Source organism: Caretta caretta, chromosome 9, assembly GCF_965140235.1.
Source record: "Caretta caretta isolate rCarCar2 chromosome 9, rCarCar1.hap1, whole genome shotgun sequence".
NCBI lineage: Eukaryota > Metazoa > Chordata > Testudines > Cheloniidae > Caretta > Caretta caretta.
In genome coordinates this window covers 77,050,718-77,077,288 of record NC_134214.1, presented here as the reverse complement: position 1 = coordinate 77,077,288, position 26,571 = coordinate 77,050,718, and the positions used below count along the sequence as shown (strand labels likewise).

Here is a 26,571-nt window from a genome sequence, read left to right as displayed (position 1 = left end):
ATAGGCAATGATCTAGTGATCTCTCTCCTGCCATCCATCTCCACCCTCTGACAAACAGAGGCTATGGACGTAATTCCTTACCCAGAGATTGCACAGAGATTTTGCCATACAATACATATTACAGTAATTTGGAGTAAGGTAGCTAAAACCCTCAATAAACTGAAGTGTTAAAATCCTGACACAATCATTACAAGTCAATAGTGTTATCTAATTAAGACAAGATTCAAATTGGCCTGCACTATATTTTATAAATAACCAGTGAAGTTTGTTAAGATGTAATACATCCAAGATATTTAACTCTCTTCAAGATTAACATTTATCTTCCAGTGGATTCCTATTCATGCTTACAGTACACACTGAACAGACTCATTCACTGTATGACTGAAAACATGTAAACATACCTATGACTATGTAGTGGAAGTCTTATGGCAGTAGTTTTATGAAGAATCTTTTACATTTTTTTTTTTTTCTGTTTAACACATTTGATTGAACTCAGTGGAATTTTCTTTTACCTTGGATACACTGGATATGTCCATCTTCAGTTCTAATTGTGAAAGTTTCTCCTGGGTTTACCTGCACAAGTATAACCTGAAAACAAAAACACAGTAATTTCAATAAACTTCATTTAAAATATTTTAGAGATTTAAAAAAAAAAATTCCTTTCCAGTCTCGTCTTACAAAATTTCTTACAGATGCAAATAGGGCAAGTTTAGAAATACTAACAATGTGGATTGAATTCCCATCAGTCTCAATAAATTATATAGTTATCCTTTATTCTGAAACATTCAAAATTGTTCCGATAATACCTACCAGTCATTTCCTCCCTAGTTACAGATGAAACGTAAGATATACTTTACTTTTCTTTGTCAACTTTGTTTTCCATGCCATTTCCCTTTTTTACTTAAATACCACTACCACATGATCTAAGAAAAATACTTTATGCAAAGTCAATACATTTTGCTTTACAGTCTTCTCTATGACACCGCCTCAACAATCTCAGAATTAGATTGACAAGATCGGGCATCTAGAGAGAGTATTTATAAAAGATGTTCTACCCAAGAGGATATTTTACTCAAGAGTTTCCACACTGAAAATAGGTTAAAATATAGTTTGACAATGAGTTCTCCAAAGACCAATTAATTTTTCTTCATAAAATTATTTCTGAACTTGGTCATTAATATTTTCCATGCCTTCTCTTTTTGAGGACAAGCAGCCTATAATTTTCCTAGACACATTCAACCTACTTAAAATTTTCCTTTATAATCAAATAGATATAATGTATTGACTGTTGTATCTGACTGTTTGAAATAGATAAAGCCTCTGGTTATAGTCTGTGTCAGTCTTATTTCTGAAGACAAAACCCTTGTGCATTATATTTTATATTGAAAATGTTTAAATCCATTATTTGTACCACTGTACAGCAATACAATTAAGCATTAAAAATTGCCTTAAGCTTTAAGTTAATTCTCAGTTTGTTTTTACAAGTGTGTGTTTTGCTCTATGGCTTGTAATAGCTTCTCTTTGGAGGAGCTGCAGCAGAAGGGATGAGGACAGCAAGTTACACCACAAACAGTGGCAACATTACAATTGTTTATTACATCCTTTTGATCAGCTGTGCAGGGACAGGAACTGTTGGCAAGTTAACACTACCACAGCTGTAAAATACAGGCTCTCCAATTCACACAAAAAGGCTTCTATGTTATTCCCAAATCAAAACTCTGGAAGCTATATATACTAATTTCCTTGCTTTTGACACAAGCTTATTTAATCAATATTAAGTAAAGTCTTAAAGGAAAAGAAACACATTTAACCAGGGATTAACAAACAAGATTTTAGTCAGTTCAAAATGAATATGCGCCAGATTTTTGCCTACCTGTGCTGCGAAGTGTCAAGATCATAGTTGTTCCAATTAACAGCCCAATGGAATACACATAAAATGTTAAGTGCCTGGCTTGTTTGCATGCAGAGGCTACTCAATTTAAAACCTGAGGGAGCTCACTGAGGATTACTTGTCCTGTTTTCTACTTTGTGTTTACCTTTTACACCCTACTGTACAGGTTAACAATGTTAGAACTATTAGGAAAGGGATAGAAAATGAGACAGAAAATATCATAATGCCACCATATAAATCCTTGGTATGCCTACAGCTTGAATACTGTGTCCGGTTCTGGTTGCCTCATCTCAAGAAGGATACAGCAGACCTGGAAAAGGTTCAGAGAAGGGCAGTAAAGATGATCAAGGTTATGGAAAGGCTTCCATATGAGGAGAGTTAGGGCTGTTCAGTTTAGAAGAGAGGTAACTAAAGGGGGGGAAAACTGATCGATGTCTATAAAATCATGAATGATGTGGATAAAGTGACTAGAAAATTATATATCTTTCCCACAACACAAAAATCACAGGTCACCTGATGAAGTTAATAGGCAGAAGGTTTAATACAAACAAGAGGAAGCAGCTTTTCATACAATGCACAATTAACCTGTGGAATGCTCTTCCGTGTGGGATGTTAGGATGGCCAAAAGTATAACTGGATTAAAAAAAAAACTAGCTACGTTCATGGAGGATTGGTCCATCTTAAGTCCATGAATATTAGCCAAATGATCATAGATGCAACCCCATATCTCCGACTGTCAGAAGCAGATCAATCCAACTGCCCTGTTCTGTACACTCCTCCTGAAGCTCTGGTAGATCCACTGTCAGACAGCATAAGGGGATTGATGGACAGTTGGTCTGACCCAATATTGTAGTTATATTATGTAATACAAAAAAACCTCACTACACTAAAAAACTAAGTATTTACTTTGTACATTGGTGGTTTTTCTATGGACATTTAATCTTTACCTCCTTTAAAGAATGAAGGAAAGTAAAAAGGCTTCAGGGATTATTTACTGCTGATGTTAGTCAAGAATTAAAAAAACACAACACCACACAGATTTAACTAATTTTTACTTTGAACAATGAGCTATAATTTGCCTTAAAATAAATGGCATCACATCCAACTAATCTTACATTCCTGATACCATGCCAATTCATCCAGGAACCAGGATGGCTGGGGGACAATTTAAACCATGTATTATAGTGAAGTTTTGCCTGTGGTTCACCCTACATCTCAAACTACATTTTCAGTTGGTTATAGGAGCCGAGTATACATAGTATAACCACAGGAGAATGCTAGTTTTACAATGGCTAAAACCACAGGGATCCTAAACACTGTCTATATTAAATGGTTCAAATAGTTAAACCCTCAATGTCTGCCATGAGGCATATTAGGAAGGCAGAAAAGCCACAGCAGAACGCATTAGAGCGCTCTCCCAGCTGCACCCCTCTCACACTGCAGTAACCCACCTTGAACCTCTCATTACTTCAAAGGCACACATGGATTTACAGACTCTTGCTGTGCAACGTAAGTAAGCTTATTAGCATTTGATTTTTTAAAGGCTTTTGGATAATATCAATGTTTATTTTTAAACTTTTATTTTTATCCATTTGAATTTCCAGTTTACACAAAATTATGGGTTTTAAGCAATTTTTTTTCTATTTTATTGATGCACATTTCCACAGTTATGGGAAACTGTGAGGGAGCAAGCAATAGGGGAGACTGAAAATAATTTAAAATTCAAAAAGTTAAAGCTTTATAACCATTTGTAGCCATTAAAAAAAAACAGTCTACATCACAAGTCAATATGCTTAAATCAAACTCTCATAAGTTCAAGCGGATTTCTTACTTTGTCTAATTGTAAATTTAGATAATCATCTATACAAGTATTTTTTCATTGGTTTGAGAGTGTATGAAAATCAACATTTACCAATTAAAACCTAATCCTTCCAAGCCTAAACATAAGGTAAGCAGATGCTGGTGTAGGTTGTCTCGAGGTATTTGACTGGCCCATCCAGTGATGTGATCTACTTCTCTGGTTGAGTGTTTTTATTTGGTGATGGTGGATTTGAGTGTATTATGGTGTATATCCCAGACTCTCTTCTTGGAGCACACTATGTGGCTGTAGAGATCAGATTTCTTGGTGTGGTGAGTGGATCTATGAAGGTAGGTATGGTGATCGGTGGGTTTCTCATATAGAGTTGTCTGTAGGGTTCCATTGTTGAAGCTGATCGTGGTGTCCAGGAAGATGTTGCTAGTGTAGGAGTGTTCCAGAGAGAGTTTAATGGATGGATGGTGGTTGCTGAAGCTGTGGTGGAAATCTATGAGGGAGTTGAAGTCGTCTGTCCAGTGGATGAAAACATCATCAACATATCCCAGCTAGAGCATTGATTTTATGATCCATTACAGAAAGTAATTTGGAGATTTAATTTTTAATTATAACAAGTATTGTTTTGATTAGCTGAATATTAATGTTTGAAACTATTTCAGCTATGGCCTGTTCAGATGTAAGGGGGGGGTGGAGAATCTTTCCTACACTATGGCTAGTCTCATATGCACAACAGTTTGGCTGCTGAAGTGTAGTTCAAACCTTCTGGCAGATGACGACAACTGAGTTAGATATGGGCCTGGGCTGTAAAGTTTGCCTCTAAATCTAAAGAGGAGGTGGTGTTCTTTTGAAGAGATTGTCCTATAAATTAAGTGAACTGTAGGCTCATAGGTCACAGTTGAAACTGAAATCAATAACTCAAACAGTAACTTTATAACAACCTCTCCACAACACTGTATGCTAAAATTTGAGGAAGTATACAGAAAGGTATCACTGCACTTATAGAATTAGCTACAGAAAATTCTTCATTCTCAAAAGTCGTCCAGACACATAGGACTTTGGAAATACCTAATTGCCTTCTGTTAACGATCATTCTGCCAAATGCTGCAACAGCCCAACACTTTGCCACATGTTATTTTAATGTATGTAAGTAAAATGGCATATTGTCTTCAAAATTTTCAGAAGTGAAATCACCCCTGCTGCTCAAAGTGAAAGTACATTACAAAATTAGTTGTTTAAGTGAATTTAGAAATTTACCACTGTTAAAAAGAATTCTCCCCAATGAGTGACTTTCTCCAACTCTACACTCTCTAGATGGATGATGTCTGCCCTCTTAAGCCTTCGATGCAGAGGGAATGAATACCAGGATTCTAAAACCCCAAGTCCTTATAACACAAATCTGTGACGCACTAAGTAGTTTAATCTGCTCTCATTTGCATCAATTATTATGGGAAAAGGAAGAAGATAATGTCCAGAGAACAACATGTTAAAATATAAGCTTAAGGTTCTTTGCAGGAATCAGCACTCAGTTTTCCCATTCACTCTTCTAAGCAAGTGGCTGCCAGGAACACCTTCAGAATAAGTTTTTGATATCCTACACAGAGAGAGGATTATGACAGTATTCAGGATTAAACTAAACTGGTTTCTATATACCAAGTGGTTTCTGGAAGCTGGGAGAATCCATGCAGCAGCTCCCACAAGGACACACTTCTCTGTAGGGTCCAACCACTACAGACCAGACTTTTAATAACTAGCATTCTGCCTCTTGCCTAGCCCAGTTTAAGACACACCAGATGTCAGTTGCTGCTGGAATAGTTAAACACTAGTCTTGCGACATTATCCCAAAAATATTTTCCTCCTAAATACAGTGCAGATGCTAAATAACTCATTGCTAAAGCAACTCTGAGAATCCATTCTTGATGTTTGCCCACATAATGGCTATGATGTAAAACATGCCAGATCTTAGTAAATCACACAGTCAGCACGTTCTCCGAAATGGACAGATGGAATGAAACTTCCTTTAGTTTCAGATACCATGGGTTCCTCAACCAATGAGAAGCAGAGATGAAGTTCCCCAATGATCTGATTATCTTTTTTATAAGTCTGTAGATCAAGTTAAAATTCCAGCTGGATGAAGCTCTTGAACCTACCAGAGTTCTTCATTTTCCTGATGGCTCGCTGCTGCATGAAGACTTGGCTGAGGAAAATGGTTGCCACAAGTTAGGGAAGAATGACAGCTACTACAGCTTTTATAGCAGTAGGGTTTCTCTGCAGCACCCGGCCCTACCTTTGTTTTTGCCTCACGGATCGCTACATAATTTAAGACATGATGCTGGGCTGCTTTAAATCCAATAACGATGGCATCTCTGTTTTAGGATTCCTGTAGGAAATTGCTCTGCAAGCTGTGCCTTTGGCTTCTCTTCTCCATTTACACCCTTTTTGGGTGATCTCATCCACGGAGAGCTTCAACTACCAACTTTGTGTTGACAACTCACATATCTCTCTTCCCTCTATCCAATCCTATCTCTCTGCTTCCTTCTGAAAAGCTTGCTGTCAACTTGAACCTGACATGGTGCAAACGGAACAAGTTATTCTTCCTCCAAAACATTTCCCACTCTCTCCTATTCACTATTGCTGAAATAACCACCATCCTACAAGTCACGTAAGGCCAGAGCTTGGTAATTATCTTTCACTCCTCTATTCTTCACAGTCAGGCTGTGTTCAAATCGTGTCATTTGTTTCTTCCTTTCAGCACCTCCAAGATCCCACTCTTCCCTGCTCACACACAAAACCATCTCATCTCAGTCCTCAGCATCTCTCACTTTAATTACTGGAACCTCCCTTTCTTGGTGGTCTTCCTGAAACCCAATTGGTCACTAACTTTCAATTTACTATTTTCCTGGTGTAACATGATGCATCAGCTATTTGAATATTCTCTCAGCTGATGAGTGTCTAAAAAGAGGGATTTCACCTTGCTAAAATGCTAGGGTAGGCTAGCTCATATGCTTTTTAGCTTTTGTTTATTATGTGATATAAACTCTTAAAATTTCCCCAAATCCACACCCGCTATTTAAATTCTGCTGGTAAAAGTATAACATATTCCTTTGCTTGTTCCTTCTCTGAACACTTTCTAGTTTATCAATATCTTTAAAATAATGAGATGCCCGGAACCTAATATAGCATTTTCCAGTGTGGTCACGCTAAAAGTGTACAGAGACTATAATCTCTAGGTCACATAACAACACTTCCTCTTTATATTTAGTACAATGCAGTAACCTTTAGAATGCCATATCCAATTGCAAACTCACTTCTAGTTTAGTGTTCCCTAGACGTACTAGCTTACACTTTATCAAGCTGAATATCATCTGTTTTTGCTTACAGTTCTAATCTCAGTAAGCACTCGTGTTATTCTTATGTCCTCATTCATATTCTGATCTCCTTCCAAATTAGCATAAACAATTTTCATTAGTGTGCTATGAACTCCTTTTTGTAGATCATTAACGAAGATATTAAATATCACCAACCTAACCGGTCCTTGCTATATCCTACTACACCTCCTTCCAACATTATTATTTCTTTATGGTACTGCAACCAATTTCTAATCCAGACTGGTATTTATATTTAAGACAGTTTGTTATAATCAAAGATTTTGTGAATTATCAAATGCTTTATTAAATTCAAATACACGCTTTTCTTCCATTGATTTTGTAATTCTATAACAAAGCAATCAAGTTTGTCTAGTGAGAAATATTCTCTCTAAGCTTTACTGCTTATTAAGAACATAAGAATGGCCATACTGGGTGAGACCAAAGGTTCATCAAGCCCAATATCCTGCCCTCTGACAGTGGCCAATGGCAGATGTCCCAAGGGGAATGAACAGACAGGTTACCATCAAGCGATCCATGCCCTGTCACCCATTCCCAGCTAGGGACACCATTCCTGCCCAACCTGACTAATAGTCACTGATGGACCTATCCTCCATGAATCTATCTAGCTCCCTTTTGAACCCCGTTATAGTACTGGCCTGCACAACACCCTCTGGCAAGGAATTCCAGAGGCTGACAGTAAGTTGTGTGAAAAAATACTTCCTTGTGTTTGTTTTAAACCTGCTACCTATTAATGTCATTTGGTGGCCCCTTGTTCTTGTATTAAGGAAGTGTTATTTACTCATTCTCATATTTACTTTCTCTATACCACTCATGATTTTATAGATCTCTATCATATCCCCCCTTAATCACCTCTTTTCCAAGCTAAACAGTCCCAGTCTTATTAATCTCTCCTCATACGGAAGCCATTCTATACCCCAATCATTTTTGTTGTCCTTTTATGAACCTTTTCCAATTCCAATATATCTTTTTTGAGATGTGGCAACCACATCGGCACACAGTATTCATGGTGTGAGCGTACCATGGATTTAGAGAAGGGCAATATGATATTTTTTGTCTTATTATCTATCCATTTCTTGATGATTCCCAACATTCTGTTCACTTTTTTGACTGCTGCTGCACATTGAGTGGATGATTTCAGAGAACTATCCACAAAGACTCCAAGATCTCTTTCCTGAGTGGTAACAGCTAATTTAGACCCCATCATTGTATATGTATAGTTAGGATTATGTTTTCCAATGTGCATTATTTTGCATTTATCAACATTAAATTTTATCTGCCATTTTGTTGCCCAGTCACCCAGTTCTGTGAGATCCTTTTGTAGCTCTTCGCAGTCTGCCTGAGACTTAACTATCTTGAGTAGTTTTGTATCATCTCCAAATTTTGCCACCACGCTGTTTACCCCTTTTTCCAGATTGTTTATGAATATGTTAAATAGGACTGGGCCCAGTACAGATCCCTGGGGGTCACCACTATTTACCTCTCTCCATTGTGAAAACTGACCATTTATTCCTACCCTTTGTTTCCTATCTTTTAACCAGTTACCAATCCATGAGAGAACCTTCCTTCTTATCCCATGACTGCTTATTTTGCTTAAGAGTCTTTGGTGAGGGACCTTATCAAAGGCTTTTTGAAAATCTAAATACACTATATCCACTGGATCTCCTTTGTCTACATGCTTGTTGACCACCCTCAAAGAATTCTAGTAGTTTGGTGAGGCATGATTTCCCTTTACAAAAACCATGCTGACGATTTCCCAACAAATTATGTTCATCTATGGGTCTGACAATTTTGTTCTTTTCGATAATTTCAACCAATTTGCCCGGTACTGAAGTGAGACGTATTGGCCTGTAGTTGCCAGGGTCACCTCTGGAGCCCTTTTTAAAAATTGGCGTCACATGAGCTATCCTCCAGACATTTGGTACAGAAGCTCATTTAAATGATAGTTTACAGATGACAGAAGTCCTGCAATTTCATATTTGAGTTCCTTCACAACTCTTGGGTGAATACCATCAGGTCCTGGAAAATTATTGTATAGTTTATCAATTTGTTCCAAAACCTCCTCAAATGACACCTCAATTTGGGGACAGTTCCTCAGATCTGTCGCTCAAAAAAGAATGGCTCAGGTATCTCCCTCACATCCTCAACAGTGAAGACTGATGCAAAGAATTCATTTAGTTTCTCTGCAATGGCCTTATCTTTGACTGCTCCTTTAGCATCTCGATCGTCCAGTGGCCCCACTGGTTGTTTAGCAGGCTTCCTGCTTCTGATGTATTTTAAAAAAAATTTGCTATTACTTTTGGAGTCTTTTGCTAGCTGTTCTTCAAATTCTTTTTTGGTCTTTCTAATTATATTTTTACACTTAATTTGCCAGAGTTTATGCTCTTTTCTATTTTCCTCATTAGGATTTATCTTCCACTTTTTAAAGGATGCCTTTTTGCCTCTCACTGCTTCTTTTACTTTGTTGTTTAACCACGGTGGCTCTTTTTTTGGTTCTCTTACTATGTTTTTTAAATTGGGGTATACATTTAAGTTGAGCTTCTGTTACGGTGTCTTTAAAAAGTTTCATGCAGCTTGCAGGCATTTTACTTTTGGTGCTGTACCTTTTAATTTCTGTTTCACTAACCTCATTTTTCTGTAGCTCCCCTTTCTGAAATTAAATGCTAACAATTCTTATTTTCATGATTCCATAACCTTCTATATGCTTAGTGATTTTTTTCCATTCTCCATATTTGCGTCTGAAGTTAGACTGAAGACAGCAACAGAAAAACTCTGATTTTGAATATCAGTACTACTCTGACTTTCCTTCCATTTCCTGTTAGTGTCCCAATTTTCAAGGAGTTTTCAAACAAGAATTGTCAGTAGTACAAGCACAAATTCTCTATAAAACACATAGCCCAATTATGGACAGTGTTGAAATATGCATCACTCCAATTAGCTTGTTAGGCGATTAATGTCATAGTAGGCAAAGTCTGAACTGACTGTTATGCATTCTAGTTTTACAGGTGTACTTGCCTGTTGTATGCTGTCCCCATTAACCATATGAGGTAGAAGTGGCACTTCATTCATTATAGGTGTGGCTTCTAATGGTGGTGGCTGGTCGGCCATCATGGCTAAAATGACCATTCGTTGACAGTGTTGCACATCAACCACCTGCTGAAATGAAAACACGGAATCAAGATTAGGGTGCTATTTTTATTTTAATAACTTTCTTATTAGCCTCACTTTTATAGAAGTTTGCCCTTCACATGAGGTGTCTATCAAAACTTTGAAAAGAAAAATATAGCAGCTTTAGCAGCGTAGATTCTCTTCTTCAGAAGAAAGATTTTATATGAATTGGTTCCTTTACTGACACCACTCTCATCAACTCACTGACATTTTAAAGTCCCAAGAACAAAATATCAGACTTCCTTACTCCACAAAAAAGCAATTATCCCAAAGAGGTTAAAATCATTTCAATTTGAGACAAAAAAAGTTACTACAAGAGCCACTTTCAAAATCACTGCAACTTAAAAAAAAAAAGAAAGCACAAATTATTGTTAATTCCAAGGATATTTAGTAGTTTTTAATCTGAAGCAATATTTATTGGGTGTATCTGTAGACCCACTACATTAGACACACTAAAAGCCCAAAACATTTTCTTGCATGTGATGCTAAGGAACAGACTTGTGCCATACAGAACCTTACTTCTGCAAGTAAGTTCCTGAAATTCACTGTATGCATCTTTAAACTGAAAGAGCACTATCACATAGAAATCAGAAGTAAATACAGGAACTCCTCACTTAAAGTCGTCCCAGTTAACGTTGTTTCATTGCTGATCAATTAGGGAACATGTTCGTTTAAAGTTGTGCAATGCTCCCTTCTAATGTCGTTTGGCAATCACCTGCTTTGTCCACTGCTTGTAGGAAGAGCAGCCCATTGCAGCTAGCTGGTGGGTGGTTGGAACCAGGGTGGACCGGCAGCCCCCTAGCAGCTCCCCCCATCAGCTCCCTGCTCCCCTAAGTTCCCTGTGCAGCAGCTGCCCTACAGATTATCAATTGCCAGCTGTCCCACTGCCATGTGCTGCTCCCCTAGACTCCTGCTTGCTATGTGTGTTGGGAGGGGCGGAAAAAGGAGGGGAGGCTAATGTCAGGGTGTCCCCCTCCCCCCCACTTACCTCATCTTCCATAGAGCAGGGACACACGAAAGGAGGGAGGGAGCTTGCGCTGGCAGCAGCTGCAGTTCATCTTGCTAATCTAATTAACAAGGCAGTGTACTTAAAGGGGAAATGTGCATCTCTCTCTCTCTCTCACCCACACACACACAGTGTGTGTGTCTGTCTGCCCTCCCTCCTTTCCTGCTGCCTTGTAGAGTGTGAGAGTTAATCCTTGATGGCTCAGCCAATTGCTAGTTCATCATTTAGCAGTAAGGCATTCCCTGGGAAATAATCCACCCTCTGATTCCTCCACCTCAACCAAACTTCACAATCATCGTCACTGTGTACCAGTATTAAATTGTTTGTTTAAAACTTAGTGTGTGCGTGTATGTATTAGTCTTTTGTTTGGTGAAAAAAATTTCCCTGGAACCTAACCCCCTCACTTACATCAAAAAGTTAGTATCAAAATTAACAGCAAGAAAGACTACTGACTGGACTGGGGTAGCCACATTGGAGAAGGGAAGAGGAGTGCTGTACAGTTCTGGGGTCTCTACTGTATATTTATGAAGTCTAATGTGCTGCATAGGATAACAGGATACAGGAAATGCTGTATTACATTTAGCTGATATTTCTTTCTCCCTCTCCATCTTCTACAATTTAGACAGATTACTACAATGCGACCTTGAGTATTTCAGTTTATTAAATTATTAAATCAGTGTATAATAGTAAATTCTCTTTTAGTCTGCTGCATCATGCTCCATATTGGGGAAAAATGATTCCTGTGATTATTTCAGAACTTAATGCATTTACACCACAGTAGCAATGGTGGGAGCACTAAAGTAGAGTGACTGATGTAGTTTTTGTCACCGTGCCATCTAACCCTGTTCAGAGCTGCTCTACAGTGAAGGTGAGAGAAATCCCTGAAATCCTTGGTGTAGACAGGGTCAAAGAGACCCTCAACATCTAACTGAAAACTTCCCTCACTCAGAGGAAGTTCTCACGATAATTGACATAGTAGTAGTTTTAGTTCAAAGCTACTGTAACTTCTCAGCATATTATGAAATATCAAACACTACCAAATACAAATAAATAATGTCACTGGACATCAAACACCTTTTAGCTGTGCTTTTAGCAAGGGCATTTTAAGAGAACAAATGGGACCGCACAGGTGTGAGGGCAGAAATTGTCCCACGAAGTTTATTTTAAGCATGCCTACATTAGTAAGTTACTTGCTTCCTGAATAAAATAATCATTCACTCAATGATATTTTTGATCTGCTGCAAACAAAAATGTATTGATATCTGATTGCATAATTATTCCACTTAAAATAACTGTATTTTAATGTTGCCATTAGCAATCCTTAAAGTAAGAAAGTCACACGGCTTACACTGTACAAATCCTGTTTTTAGTGGTTTAAAGATACGTCATTAAAATTATTCATAGCATGAATTTAGCATACATGAGTCATCCAAAATTTTGCAAGACTGTCTTTGATCTAAGAATAAGTCATCTCAGAAGATGGAAATAAATACTTAACAGCTAAGAAAAAACCCTTAATCAAACAGCATTCAAATAATTAATAAAAATATCAAATTGCAAAAATATGTATACAAATTATCCTAACACCTGCAACTTCAAATAAATATTTAAAGTTTCTATCCCAGTCTCAAACTTCTAAACATAAAATAATGTATCTAGGGGAATACTGCAACCTCAAGGAAATTTCAGATATAAATATTACTATGTTGTGGCAGCCCTAATTCAGAATGCTCTTATGTTTGAAGGTGTACTTCTATTGACAATTTTTAAATGCTACATTATTGCAGCATGAAAGTAATCAGCATACTAAAATACAAGTTTTCAGCCTTTACTCCCTCATGTCCTGTGGTGTCCCAAATCAATTTTTCTGATTATATACTGTATATACAAAAAGAAAAGGAGTACTTGTGGCACCTTAGAGACTAACCAATTTATTTGAGCATGAGCTTTCGTGAGCTACAGCTTACTTCATCGGATGCATACCGTGGAAACTGCAGAAGACATTATATACACACAGAGACCATGAAACAATACCTCCTCCCACCCCACTGTCCTGCTGGTAATAGCTTATCTAAAGTGATCATCAAGTTGGGCCATTTCCAGCACAAATCCAGGTTCTCTCACCCCCCCAACCCCCATACACACACAAACTCACTCTCCTGCTGGTAACAGCTCATCCAAAGTGACCACTCTCCAAGTTTAAATCCAAGTTTAACCAGAACGTCGGGGGGGGGGGGGGGGGAGAGGGCGCGGTAAGAAAAAACAAGGGGAAATAGGCTACCTTGCATAATGACTTAGCCACTCCCAGTCTCTATTTAAGCCTAAATTAATAGTATCCAATTTGCAAATGAATTCCAATTCAGCAGTTTCTCGCTGGAGTCTGGATTTGAAGTTTTTTTGTTGTAAGATAGCGACCTTCATGTCTGTGATTGCGTGACCAGAGAGATTGAAGTGTTCTCCGACTGGTTTATGAATGTTATAATTCTTGACATCTGATTTGTGTCCATTTATTCTTTTACGTAGAGACTGTCCAGTTTGACCAATGTAAATGGCAGAGGGGCATTGCTGGCACATGATGGCATATATCACATTGGTGGATGTGCAGGTGAACGAGCCTCTGATAGTGTGGCTGATGTTATTAGTGTGGCTGACCCTTCGATGGTGTCCCCTGAATAGATATGTGGGCACAGTTGGCAACGGGCTTTGTTGCAAGGATAGGTTCCTGGGTTAGTGGTTCTGTTGTGTGGTATGTGGTTGTTGGTGAGTATTTGCTTCAGGTTGGGGGGCTGTCTGTAGGCAAGGACTGGCCTGTCTCCCAAGATTTGTGAGAGTGTTGGGTCATCCTTCAGGATAGGTTGTAGATCCTTAATAATGCGTTGGAGGGGTTTTAGTTGGGGGCTGAAGGTGACGGCTAGTGGCGTTCTGTTATTTTCTTTGTTAGGCCTGTCCTGTAGTAGGTGACTTCTGGGAACTTGTGTATATAATGTCTTCTGCAGTTTCCACGGTATGCATCCGATGAAGTGAGCTGTAGCTCACGAAAGCTCATGCTCAAATAAATTGGTTAGTCTAAGGTGCCACAAGTACTCCTTTTCTTTTTGCGAATACAGACTAACACGGCTGTTACTCTGAATACTGTATATAGTAAGAATTCACAGCCCTATTACTTCTATTACAGTGGAGTCTAGAGGCACCAGTTATAATCAAGACCCTATGTACTAAGTGCTGCAACTTTATATTTCTTACATTAACAGTTTGGAACAAAGCTTACGCTAGGGAAGGAACACATCAGAATAGGAAAAGAAATATATTTAGATAAGTGAGATGTATGCCAGTGGGCAGGGCCTGCTGAAATTCCTCACAGGGTAATTAAGGAACCAGTGAAAGCAATCTTGGAACTGTTAGCAATTATCTTCAAGAACTTATGGCGATAGTTAAGGTCCCAGAGGACTGCAGAAGGGCAGCAATAGTAGTGCTGATCCATGTGTCTAGATTTGACAGATTGGTGGTGAAACTTCCTCTTAAGGGCAGGCATGCGGCGAGCAGAGGGTAGCCCTGGAATTCTTCAAGGTATGGAGGGACTCATCCGTCTTTTATTGAAGAGGTGCGATTAATTGAAGAGGAGGTCCTCCATGTTATTCTGGACCTCCCTAGGGAACCCTGATGCATAGAGCCATGACTCCTTGTGCATGACTAATCTGATGCTAAACAGGAAAACTGTTAAAATTATTTACAAACTAGATGATTCTTATTTAGTAAAATGAAGCCAAAGCTGAGGACACTAAAGATTCCAATCCAGACCATGTAGTGATGAGAAGGAACTGGAGAGAGAGTATCAGTCCTGCTCTTATCCCCTTGGTCAGAGCATGATGTGAGCCAGGGTGCATGCACAGACCAATGGACAATGCTTTCAAGTTCAGTGGTTCTAGGTGCATGATGCGCACCAACAGGGACCATCACTCAAAGAAGAAACTTTACTTTCCAAAACTTCAACCCCATTTGTCATTGGTGGGATATGCTATTTTAACAAAATTTATTAAATAAGTCTAGCTTAGTCTGTTGGCCAATACTGCAATGAAATAGAGCAATAATTTAACTTGGATATTAAGCTAATAATTTATTAAGTTTTGGTTCAGTAAAAATTAGTTTTTGTAAAGCTTGGGATAGCTATTTGCACTGAATAAATCCACATGCCACCCTTTTAGTATTAGTAAAAGATGAACTAATACACAAATTCCAAAATTATGATTTAGGTCAACCTGAAGCAGGAAACTAACTCCATCTGAAAGCATCATGGATTGCGCTATTTTGTAGTTTTCTGAGTTGCAAAAGCATTGTGACAGTCTGTATCCCTAAATTCATCCTTTTTACAACAAAATAACTGATTTTGTACAAAGTATGCCTTGTGAGGGATCATTTGAAAAACTCGATGTGCTGATCATTATTGTTCTGATAAAACAGGTGTGGCAACACTGCACATAAAAGTTAAGATATTATTGAGACATATTTCAAGTTTAGAAAAGCAGGCACAAACCAGTCCTCAAAGACAAAAGGCAAACTGACACCACAGCCAGGTCTCAACATAATCAAATGGACTATCACCTGGTTAAGCAGCCATTCTTTGACAGAAGAAGGGTGTAAATGAGAAATTTACATTTTGGCAATGGAACAGCTGGAGGTTCCCATGCAAACAGACTGTGTCCTGAACCTCAGCTGGAGATGATTTTCAAAGAGGAAAATAATTATAAAAGGTGAGAACAGAGGACACAAATCATCTCTCCCTTTATGTCTACTCACAGCAACCACAACACCTGAGGTACACAGGAAACAGGTTGGGGAGAGATCGTGGCTGGAAGATTCAGCCAGTAAAACAGCTAGAATGTGTGGTAAGATAGACTTTCACTTAGAAATCACATAGCTTGTTAAGTTAGGTATTAGTTTGCGTTTTACCTTTTTATTTCTTTGTAACCAATTCTGACTTTAATGCCGCATTACTTGTAATCACTTAATCTATCTTCCTGTAGTTAATAAACTTGTTTTATCTTAACCAGTGCGTGTTTGGATTGAAGTTGGTTGGGAAACTCCATTTGAGATAACAAGGGTTGTGCAGATCATTTTCTCTTAATGGATTTTTTAGGAGCTTGTATTGTCCAGGAGGGTAATGGGCAGCACAAGAAGCACATTTCTGGGGAGAAGTCTGGGACTGGGAATTTGCTACTGTAGCTCTGTAATATAATTCAGGAGTGGCTGGCTAGAGCACTCAAGATACCACCGCTGGGAGTAATTCACATGCTAGAGGCTGTGTGAGAGCAGACCAGGAGTGGTTGCTCTCATAGCAAAGCAGTGTAAAAGGCACCTCATTTTGGAAAATTGAGGAGACAGTTGTTCAACAGTCCAGATTGTACCCTAGGGAATGTCACAAGCATATTCTGAGAATTAATCCATGGGCAGTAGCTACATTTTCAGGGACTTTGTCACCGTACAGTGTAGGTTTTCAAGTCAGCATGCAATTTAACCTGTTAATTTTAGTAAAATTAGATTTTACAAATGCAATTCTCGCCAGATTCATTTCTCCACAGAGGTTTCCAAATGATGTACTAATTGGAGGATCGGTTTCCAAACCTCTGTTTAGTTGGAGTATGATTTAAAAGTCTGGTATAAGATGCAAAGCTTCTATAAGATGCAAAGCAAAGAAACAAAGCTTCTATATTCTTTTGATACTCATAAGAAATTCAGAGTTTTGATTTAGTCTGCCAATCTGCAGTGCTTCCCACAAACAAGCCATCAACAGTACTGTTTTGGTAACAGAATCTTAAAGTCAGTAGAACATCAAAATGCATCATTCATCCCTAAAAGTAGTTATTCAAGTTATTTTCAGTACATATTCTTTTTAAACTTTAGTAGCTGAAGTTAACTGCATACAAAATTTGGCAACTGTGCTTGAAAAGTGAAAAATAGTAAAATGCAATTAAGTTAATTAAATATTCTAACTTTTGTATCTAAGTATCTTTGGTTCTAGTAGACTTTATTATGGAAAATACAACAACTGAAGAAACTTGGTTATGTTTGCATTCAACAATACTTTAACAAGCATCAGCAAGCCTCACATTTTTGTTTCAACTTTGTGTAGTAGTTCATTTAACTCCATGGATTAAGTGCACTATAATACGTACGTGTTTTGATCACACGTTTACTTCTGTATTATGCTGCTTTGTTCCAATATAGTTTTCAGTCCCTTTGAACACTGGCATTTGAGACTGCCAGCCAAATTAACACTTAGGAAGACTCTCCTACAGCCTCCCAAGAGCTGAATTCTAGAATACTGGATTACTGTTTACACAGAATTGAAGCAGCTATGCTTAGATACCCTATGTGTTGTATGCACAATATATAAAGATCCATAAACTTTCATCTCACACTACTAGAAGATCACGTAAAAAGAAAGTAGGTAAAAAATGTTTCATATTTAAACTTTCCCTCAGAAGTACACTTGAGCAATTCAATATTCTGATGGTATAATTCAGGTAATCATATTTAAAAAGAAAAGTTACAAAAGAAAGCAACATTTTCCATAGAAGACTTTGTAATAGAGACTGCCTCAGAAAAACAGAGAGAAGTCTATATGACTAGCTTCCCACAAAACAAATACTGTATATAACATTAAGAACGAGGAGTACTTGTGGCACCTTAGAGACTAACACATTTATTTGGGCATAAGCTTTCGTGGGTTAAAACCCACTTCATTGGATGCATGTAGCATTGTGACTGACCTCATTTCCAGATATAGGAAAAACGCAGAGACGTGACAGCTGAAACACCAGCCTTCCCTTCTCTCTTGCTCCCTGTAACACGCTGCTACAATTATTATGGATTCCCATTGACTTTGGCTCAGTATTACCAAGTGCTTCAATGAACACAAGGAGTCCGAAAGTGTGTGTGGGGGGTGGGGCTATATAAATAGGAAAATGTAGCAACCAAACAGATAACAAGAAATGGTTAGCAGTGAAGTGACACTAGATCAGCGGTTCTCAAACTGGGTCAGGACTCCCTTTTAATGGTGTTGCCAGGACTAGCATTTAGACTAGTTGGGCCTTGGGGCCAAAGCCCAAGCCCCACTGCCCAGGTCTGAAGCCTAAGCCCAACGGCTTCAGCCCTGGGTGGTGAGGCTCAGGTTACAGGCCTCCCACCAGGGCTAAAGCTCTAGGGCTTCAGCTTTGTGTCCCGTCCCGTCCCCCCAGCCCGGCAGCAGGGCTCAGACTTTGGTCCCCCGTCCTGGGGTCATGTAGTAATTTTCATTGCCAGAAGGGTGTTGCAGTGCAATGAAGTTTGAAAACCCCTGCACTAGATATTATTTCCTGAACTATGAAATTCTTTACTTAAGAACATTTTGTTAAAAAAAAATTAAAAAGGTTTTTAAAATATATTTTACTTCAATCAAAAAGTAAAATGTATATGCAATATTAATATACAGGAAATGGTAAATATCAGACTTTTACTTAACAGATGGCATCTAAGCTTAATAAGCAGTGTTTAAGATTAAGGGGGAAAAAAATCAAACGATCTTTTGCCAAGTAAGTTGTTAAAACTATATCCATTGGGATTGTATGATGGAAATGCCATCAAAACAAGAAGCTAAGATATGAAGTCATTATTAGTTTTACTTGACAAGACATTACACCTTATTTTATGCAAAAACTTGCATTTGTTTTCAACATATAAAAAAGTTCACAACTGGTATAAAACACTAACAGCATGGCAACAATTTACAACAATTAACAAGTTTATAGTGAAATAAATCTCCTAAGAAAAGCAATGTGGACATTATAAAGTCATAGGCAGACTTGTAAAAGCAGAGAAAATCCAGTCATTTATATTCACAGCTTAATGGTCTAAAGAAAGTAAGCACAGCGAGTTTTGCATGAAAAGAAGTGACAACTAATAAAACAAATTGGGAAAAACACTCCACAGAAAAGCAGCAGTGCTTTTTTTGACAGCTGTTTTATCAGGGCTGGTACTGTATTTTGAGTCAGATTTTTCCTGATAGAAACAATTTTACTAATTTTTATGAACATTCATGCTACTTTTGAGTAATCTACTTTTATCTTAACACCTGAAGTAAGAATTCAGCATGTACAAGGCTCTTAATTAGTAGCAGTATCTACTTTAATGTAATTGGAGGGGGAAGGAAGAGAAAGCAAATTAGCATGTTCCAAGGAAAAAAGGTTGTTTATACTCAATGTCTGTATGGATTTTTTTCCTACAGTCTTGTATAAATCAACAAAATATAATTGCCTTTTGTTGGACTCAGATGCTATATCAGTATTTATTTCTGGATTTAATACATTTTAGACCCAGTGACTAGGACTCACATCAAAATATTTTCCCAATACCCAAAAGTCTCCCCAGAAGGGCATCACATGTCCTTGAGAAAACCATGGAACTGTGTTCCAGTGGGTCTCAGCAGACTTAACGTTACTGGCAATAAGTAATACAATTCCACACACATATACATAGTCTCATGTGATCTATTGTGATTTTTATTTTGTAAAGAAACAACAGTGCTGGCTCAGGACCTCACTAATAAAAGGCCACCCTCAAATCTTTCATGTTGGCTCTGTCTAGTAGGTGTCAAACTTTTCAAGCACTTCAAATGATATTTAAAATGAGATGTCAGATAATTCAGACCCAACATTTAGGATCTGCAAAAGATTTTTCACAAACACTAAAAACAAATTTCTGAAACAGTAAAGAGACTTCCTGTTAAAGCATAAGTCTCAAGACATGAGCATGATTAACCAAATCAGATTTAACTGTCCAAATAAAGCAATGAGCTGAAGCTAAACAGAACGCATAAACAGTGAAAAATTAATTACAGAACCACATAGATTGCTAGAGTGATCTGTATACATCTTAGATTTATTATAGTTAATACGTTTTGTTTTTATCCCTAATTTTGAATTTCCTGTCTTTGAAAAAAAGAAAAAAAGAGCAATTTAAAGGTACTTCAAATGTGCCAACCAAGAAATACTCATTTGAGTTCACCCACCAACAATAACTGTCCTTTCATTGCCACTTGTCTTCCACTTCCCTGCAGAACAACCACACTAAGTGCAACGTTAATTCTTTCATGTTGAGCATATGAATTCATAGATTAAAGCTAGATGAGGCCATTATGATCATCTAGTTTGATCTCTTGAGTAACAAAGGCCTTAGAATTTCATCCAGCAATTCTTTCACCAAGCCCTTAACTTCAGGTGGAACAAGAACCTAGCTTTTACACAGACATCAGATCTTGATTTAAATAATGATAATATGGTATTTATCTCTTTGTTTGAGTAAAGTTATGGTGAGAAGGAAAAAAAGAAAATCTGTCACTTTTACATCCAGATAGCTGTGAGAAAGTTTAAACTCCAGTCTGTATTTGTAATGTGGCGACTCTAACCTATTGGGAGGCTAAATGAAGTATCTAGCTCCTTGAGTAGTGGGGGACATGGACTGGGTCTTGCATGGATCATGTGTGGATGGGAATAAGCAGGATGCGGTCTGTGGGCTGCAACAGGGGTGAGGAAAATAACGTCTGCAGTCCTTAATTAAAAGCAGGGAAACCACAATTTTCATGCAGATATGTAGAGTTTATCTTCGGTAGCTGGAATCTGGCTGAAAAAAATCAAAAGGCCAAATTTGCTAAGGGGTCAGAGATACCTGGTATTGGTACCTCAAATACTTCCAGATTTTCTAGATATTTCTGATTTTTTGGTGTACAATATTTTATATTTCTGATTTTCCAACGTGTTTCCTCTGTTCCCAATAATTATCATGTATATTAGAACGAATTTAAAGATAGTTAGAGCTTTTTATTTTTTGGAAAAAAGCTTCTTATAAACTTTGATGTGTGAAAATTTTATGTAGATGAAATTGCTACATTTGAGGCAGACAAAGAGCTGGGGTTTCCTGACTCGCTTTGGGACTCTACAGGACACCTTGCCAATTCCTACTGAGGCGTCCTGACTTCTGAACACCTTAAATCTAGTATTACCTGCCAGTAGAGTTTATGACCTCTGGAGTTTACAGGTTCAAACACCCCACACCTGCCCAAGCCATGGCACAACTCCAAACTTAAAAAGAAAAAAAAAAAAGGCAAAAATCAGTCTTCAGTGAGAACAAAAGAAGAAATTCGGAGTTACTACAGAGCTGGCTATTTTGAGATAGGAAACATTTCACAAATTGCAATACATTCCCAGTTTTTCAATCATCAGTCAGATCTCAGACACCCTGTTGTATCACTCCAATCTTAAAATATTTCTCCTGTGCCACAGGACCACACATGAGAAGTTTTAGGCAGACTGGTTTATTTATGGCAAAATTAGAGAGGGTGTTAAAAATCAAGCTTTTAACAGAAGCTTAGTTACAATTTTAGTTCTGAAGAGACCACCACCTCTCCATAACACTAATTTGTTCAATGCTCTTATGTTTTTACTACATCTTTGGAAATAATCCAGAATGATACTCAAGTGAATTTTTCTACACCCTGTCGTGTATAAAGTTTGGCTTCTAGTCAAAAAGCCACCACAAGCTGAATTGACAGACACAGAAAATATTCTTTAGGGCTTACCCAACAAGTAGGTGCAGTCAAACATTTTCTGTACTTACAACTGGGAAAAATACTGTATAATTTAGGCCTGTGTTCTCAGGCTGGGAGACCTCAGTGTTAGGAAAAAAGGATAAAGTTAACTCCAGAGACAGAATAGAAGATTCTTTACAAAAGAGACTACACAGCTTTATTATATTAAATACATTCTCACAAGAACCCTGTTTAACTTGTTCTCATCCTCCTTTAATACCCAAATAAGCAGCAGAATGCCACAGTGATTTATGTTAGTGCTACCTGCAAGATGCTCCTGTGCAGAATTACTTTCCATATGACAGTACCAGAAACTATATGAAACACATGCTGGCCATAGTTTGAGAGTTTTACTGCTGCTGCAGTCATATAGGAAGCGCTACTGCTCAGAAGCATATCCAAGATAGCAATTATGAACATTCTTTTGTTGGAGGCTTTTAAACAAATGGCAGAGTACCTGGAGATGCAGAAAACCACAACAGCACAGAGAAACTTTTGTTATTGCTTTTTAACGGTTCTTCCAAAAACAGTTTCCCCAGGTAATATACAGAAAGAAGGATTGTGTAACAAATCCTTTCACAGGCCACGTTCCAGACTTTGTACCAGCATAAAAGTTGTGTTGGCACCTTTCTGGAAAGAACTACGTTTAAAAGCTGTTTTTGTTAACTTGATTTCCCTATAGGGTAGACAGGACCAGAGAAACAATATCAGCAATGGCTTTGGTACTAGGAAGACTCCCTTGCATTTATAATATGTCCTGGACATTTTTTGAGAGCTCCAATCCAAGGAAATTCATTTGCAATCATATAGATTCAAAGGGTAATCCTTTTACTGAAGCAATTTATAAACCTCTGCAGGGACTGAGTAAATAAGAGCTAGATAATATTGCTTTTGACCAGTAGATCTCAAAGTGATTTACAATGGAAGTACCACCATCAGATGGGGAAACTGAGGCACAGATGCAAGATGATGCTGAAAGCTTATTAGATTTTTTTTAGTTAGATTTAGGTGGTCAGTTGACTGACCCTACCTTTGCCACATCAAGGATCACCCCTGTATATTTTAACTGAACGGTTATTTACTTAGTATCAGGCTCATATATACAACTTATATAATACAAACATCTATTATATTGCCATTTGGGCATGCACCTAACTTCCTAACTGGAAGCAGCGGCCAGTACATCCCTCGGCCTGCGTTGCTTCCGGCAACTCCCATTGGCCTGAAGCAGCGAATCGCGGCCACTGGGAGCCACGATCGGCCAAACCTGTGGACGCAGCAGGTAAACAAACCGGCCCAGCCCACCAGGGGCTTTCCCCACACAAGCGACGGAACAAGTTTGGGAACCACTGCATTAGGCTATGGAGCATTCTGATGTGACTTCTCTGAGGTCACTCTCTTCTGTTTAATAAAGTGGAACAACTTCAATAATGGAATACTTAAGTATTATTTGGGCCAGAAAAAGAGTTAGAATGACTATAGTTTAGTGGTTAGAGCACTTATCTGAGAGATGGCAGATCCCTGTTCAAATCCCTTCTCCCTCTCAGGAGGAGAAGAAACTTGAACTAGGAGTCTCCCACATCCTAGGTGGGAACCTTATCCACTAGGCTAAACATTATATGGGATCTCCTCCTCTGTCCCCCGCCTCCACCTGTTTTGTATGACTTTGTCTGAGGGGTCCCATCTGCTAGGCATGCTCAGAGGCTGCCTACCAGATCAGGCCCCTGCACAAGACTTGGGCAGCCAAATGCCTGTCTTTCCCAGTTTATGAATCGCTCTTGGGTTTAGGCAGGAGATAGGTGTCCAGGCGCCTATAGTGAGACCGCAGCCAGAGGTGAAAGTAAGCCGGTACGCCCCGGTACGGCGTACCGCCAAGAGCCGGGGTGCCGAACTGGGGTGCCGAACCGGGGTGGATCGGCTTCCCCAGGTGCAATTTAAAAGGTCTGCAGCTCCCAGCAGCAGCTCCCTGGGCCTTTTAAATCATCCTCAGAGCCCTGCCGCTGCTTCCCCAGGGCTCCGGCAGGCTCCGGGGACAATTTAAAGGGCCCGGGGTGGTAGTGGCGGCTGGAGCCTTGGGGAAATGGCGACGGGGCTCCGGGGATGATTTAAAGGGCCCAGGGCTCGGCCGCTGCTACTGCCCAGGGCCCTTTAAACTGCTGCCAGAGCCCCCGGCTGCCGCTGTTACCCCAGGGAGGGGGAAGGAGGCACTTGCCGGTACAGGGTGGGCCGGGGCTGGCTCTGACCTCCCCCAGCCCCGCCCCTTCCACTTGAGGCCCCGCCCCTTCTGGGACCCAAAGCCAGCCCCAGCCCAGCCCTGTACCAGTAAGTCCCTAGACTTACTTTCACCCCTGACTGCAGCATGGATGCCCAGAGGAAAAAAATTAGGCACCAAGAGACTTTAGAGGGAGTTTTGTGGATCGTAGTGATATCTGAAAATGGGATTTAGGTGCTTAAGTACCTTTGTGGAGCCCATCCTTAGAGCACAATACTATGAAGGAGCCAAGTGGCTTCTGAAATGCGCTATTCCCACTTAGGTCAACAGGAATTAAGGATACTCTACTCCTTGCAGAATTGGGCTCTTAGAGTGTTTAATTCTCCAACTACAAGGAGCAATGGGATTAAGATGTTTTCCACCTACAGGTGTTTTTTGTTGGTTTGTGTGCGTGTTTAAACAGATGAGTGCACAACAGTCTGTTTCTTTCCACTTGCTGGGAATACACAGTGTTTGGCATCAGCTAACTTGTTCAGTTAATGCTGTCCTGAAGGTATAAAGCATGAATTCTTTAAACACTTAGTAAATTAAACTTATTTAACACAATTAAAGGTAATTTCTTACGTGAAAATAGGCTAATTATATCTCAAAGCATTGCTCTGGATGTTTAGGGCCTGAAGGAATCCATTTTATTTGTATGTTAACACTGTACTTTGAAATCCTACATATATATCTCATATCTAAATCTGAAAAAATGGCCTTAAGAATTGCAGGAAAAACAGACAAAACCGTCCAAAGATAAACAAATGAATGACTTGGGCTAGAAAACTACAGATTTACGTTGCAAAGGCAGAGCCATTGCTAGAGACAGAAAGTGAGAATGAAGAACCCAGAAAATAGGGAACAAAGACTGAAAATGTCTGTAAAAGACTTCCACAACAGCTGAAACAATAAACACAGCATTGGCTGAGAACACTTAGAAAACTGTTAGGCTGAATGCTTTGCACCTAAAATTAAAGCAACTCTAGACAGACAAGACAAGACTGTAAGCTCTTTGGGGCAAGGACAGTCTTTTTGTCATGTGTTTCTACAGTGCCTAGCACAAGAGGATCCCAGTCCATGACTCCTACCCCAATACAAACAGCAGCAGCAACAACACGTCAGACCTTATTCAGTCACCAAAAAAGCAGCAGGTTTTTAACCTCTTCCAGAGGCTACAGGTTTCTGCAGCAAAAGCAAAATGTTTGGATGAATGCTGATCCCTTATGAGATCTCAATAGGAGCTGCATGTGCTCAGAATTTCTGAAGTCCAGGTTACTTACATAGGTAACTAACTTTAAGCACCCATGTTTGAAAAATTTGACCTTAATGGGAAAAACAGTGAATTAGTAATTTGTTTCATTAGAAATACAGGTAAAACTGAATCCTTTCTAAGGTAATTTGCATTCAGAAGAACCAAGTGCTGCTCACTCAGCGAGCTACCAGCTCTTTCTTTAGTACCTGGGGAAGAGGTAGCCTTTTGTCTGAAACTAAACAACCCAATATATTGCTTATTAAGTCTGGAAACAGTCTCAAGGTAATGAGTACGTCTAGTCAGACTAACCCATTGTACAGAAAAGACATGGAAGTGCTTCTGAGGGTTTCTCCTGCACTAATGAGTGATTAACTTGAAGACCCAAGTGGCAAGGTACCAAATTCAAGTCCATGAAGTGGCTGATTTAAGTCTACTTTACCTTATGGAGGATATTAATTTGGGTTGAGTATTTGAGGATTAAAAAGTTATAGGACAAGAAACTTTTGAAAATGCTTTCAGATGAAACTGTCAAATATGTAAACTCAATGAAAAGTGAACAAAGAGAAGCAGCAGTCTAATAGGGAACAATGAAACATACAGATCATTAAAAAAATATCATATCCCAGGAAAGGTTCTCTATTAAGAAACTGGTGAGACCAGTCACTTCTTTTCCAACCCAACAAAACAGCAGTAAATACAGGGCTTCACAGCTTTAATACAATCAGGAGTTTGTTTTCAGGCCTCCATCTGCACTAAAAAAGCAAAGGTTGTTTTCCGCTAGCTCTGAGTCAGTCTGCTTATGGGAATCAGAAATGTGCTTGGTCTACAATGTCAATTTATGATTCAGATACAAACTTTTCCAATGTAAGAAGTCATTTACAAAGCATGATTTGCTTTAGTTTCATGCTTCAAAATAAAAAAAATTACAGGCCTTGGTACAAATTAAGAGAAATCTTAGTGTTTACTGCCTTGCTACATCAAAACAAGGAAAAAACAAAAACACACCTTTATACTAAACCTCCAAAGCATATTTAAACTATCATGTCCCAGTTTGATTGCCCAGCAAGTCAGTCTAAGGCTTGCTCTTTATACCAGTGGTTCCCAAATTTGTTCCGCTGCTTGTGCGGAGAAAGCCCCTGGCGGGCCGGGCCTGTTTGTTTACCTGCCACGTCCACAGGTTTGGCCA

The 26,571-nt window shown here is 38.8% G+C and overlaps 1 protein-coding gene across 4 annotated transcripts in view; it reads right to left on the bottom strand.

The window, feature by feature from the left end:
* The window catches only part of LOC125642363 (fibronectin type-III domain-containing protein 3A), an 87,422-nt gene that overhangs the window by 50,305 nt on the left and 10,546 nt on the right, over nt 1-26,571 (bottom strand). For 2 of the 4 annotated variants that reach the window (XM_048863591.2, XM_075132454.1), the window contains exons 2-3: nt 10,103-10,243; nt 513-588 (exon numbers count right to left, since the gene is read on the bottom strand). In XM_048863591.2, the coding sequence (XP_048719548.2) occupies nt 513-588; nt 10,103-10,213 (187 nt within the window). In that variant the 5' untranslated portion in view covers nt 10,214-10,243. The remainder of the gene's footprint in view (nt 1-512; nt 589-10,102; nt 10,244-26,571) is intronic. The other 2 variants (XM_048863590.2, XM_075132455.1) reach the window with 1 other exon arrangement.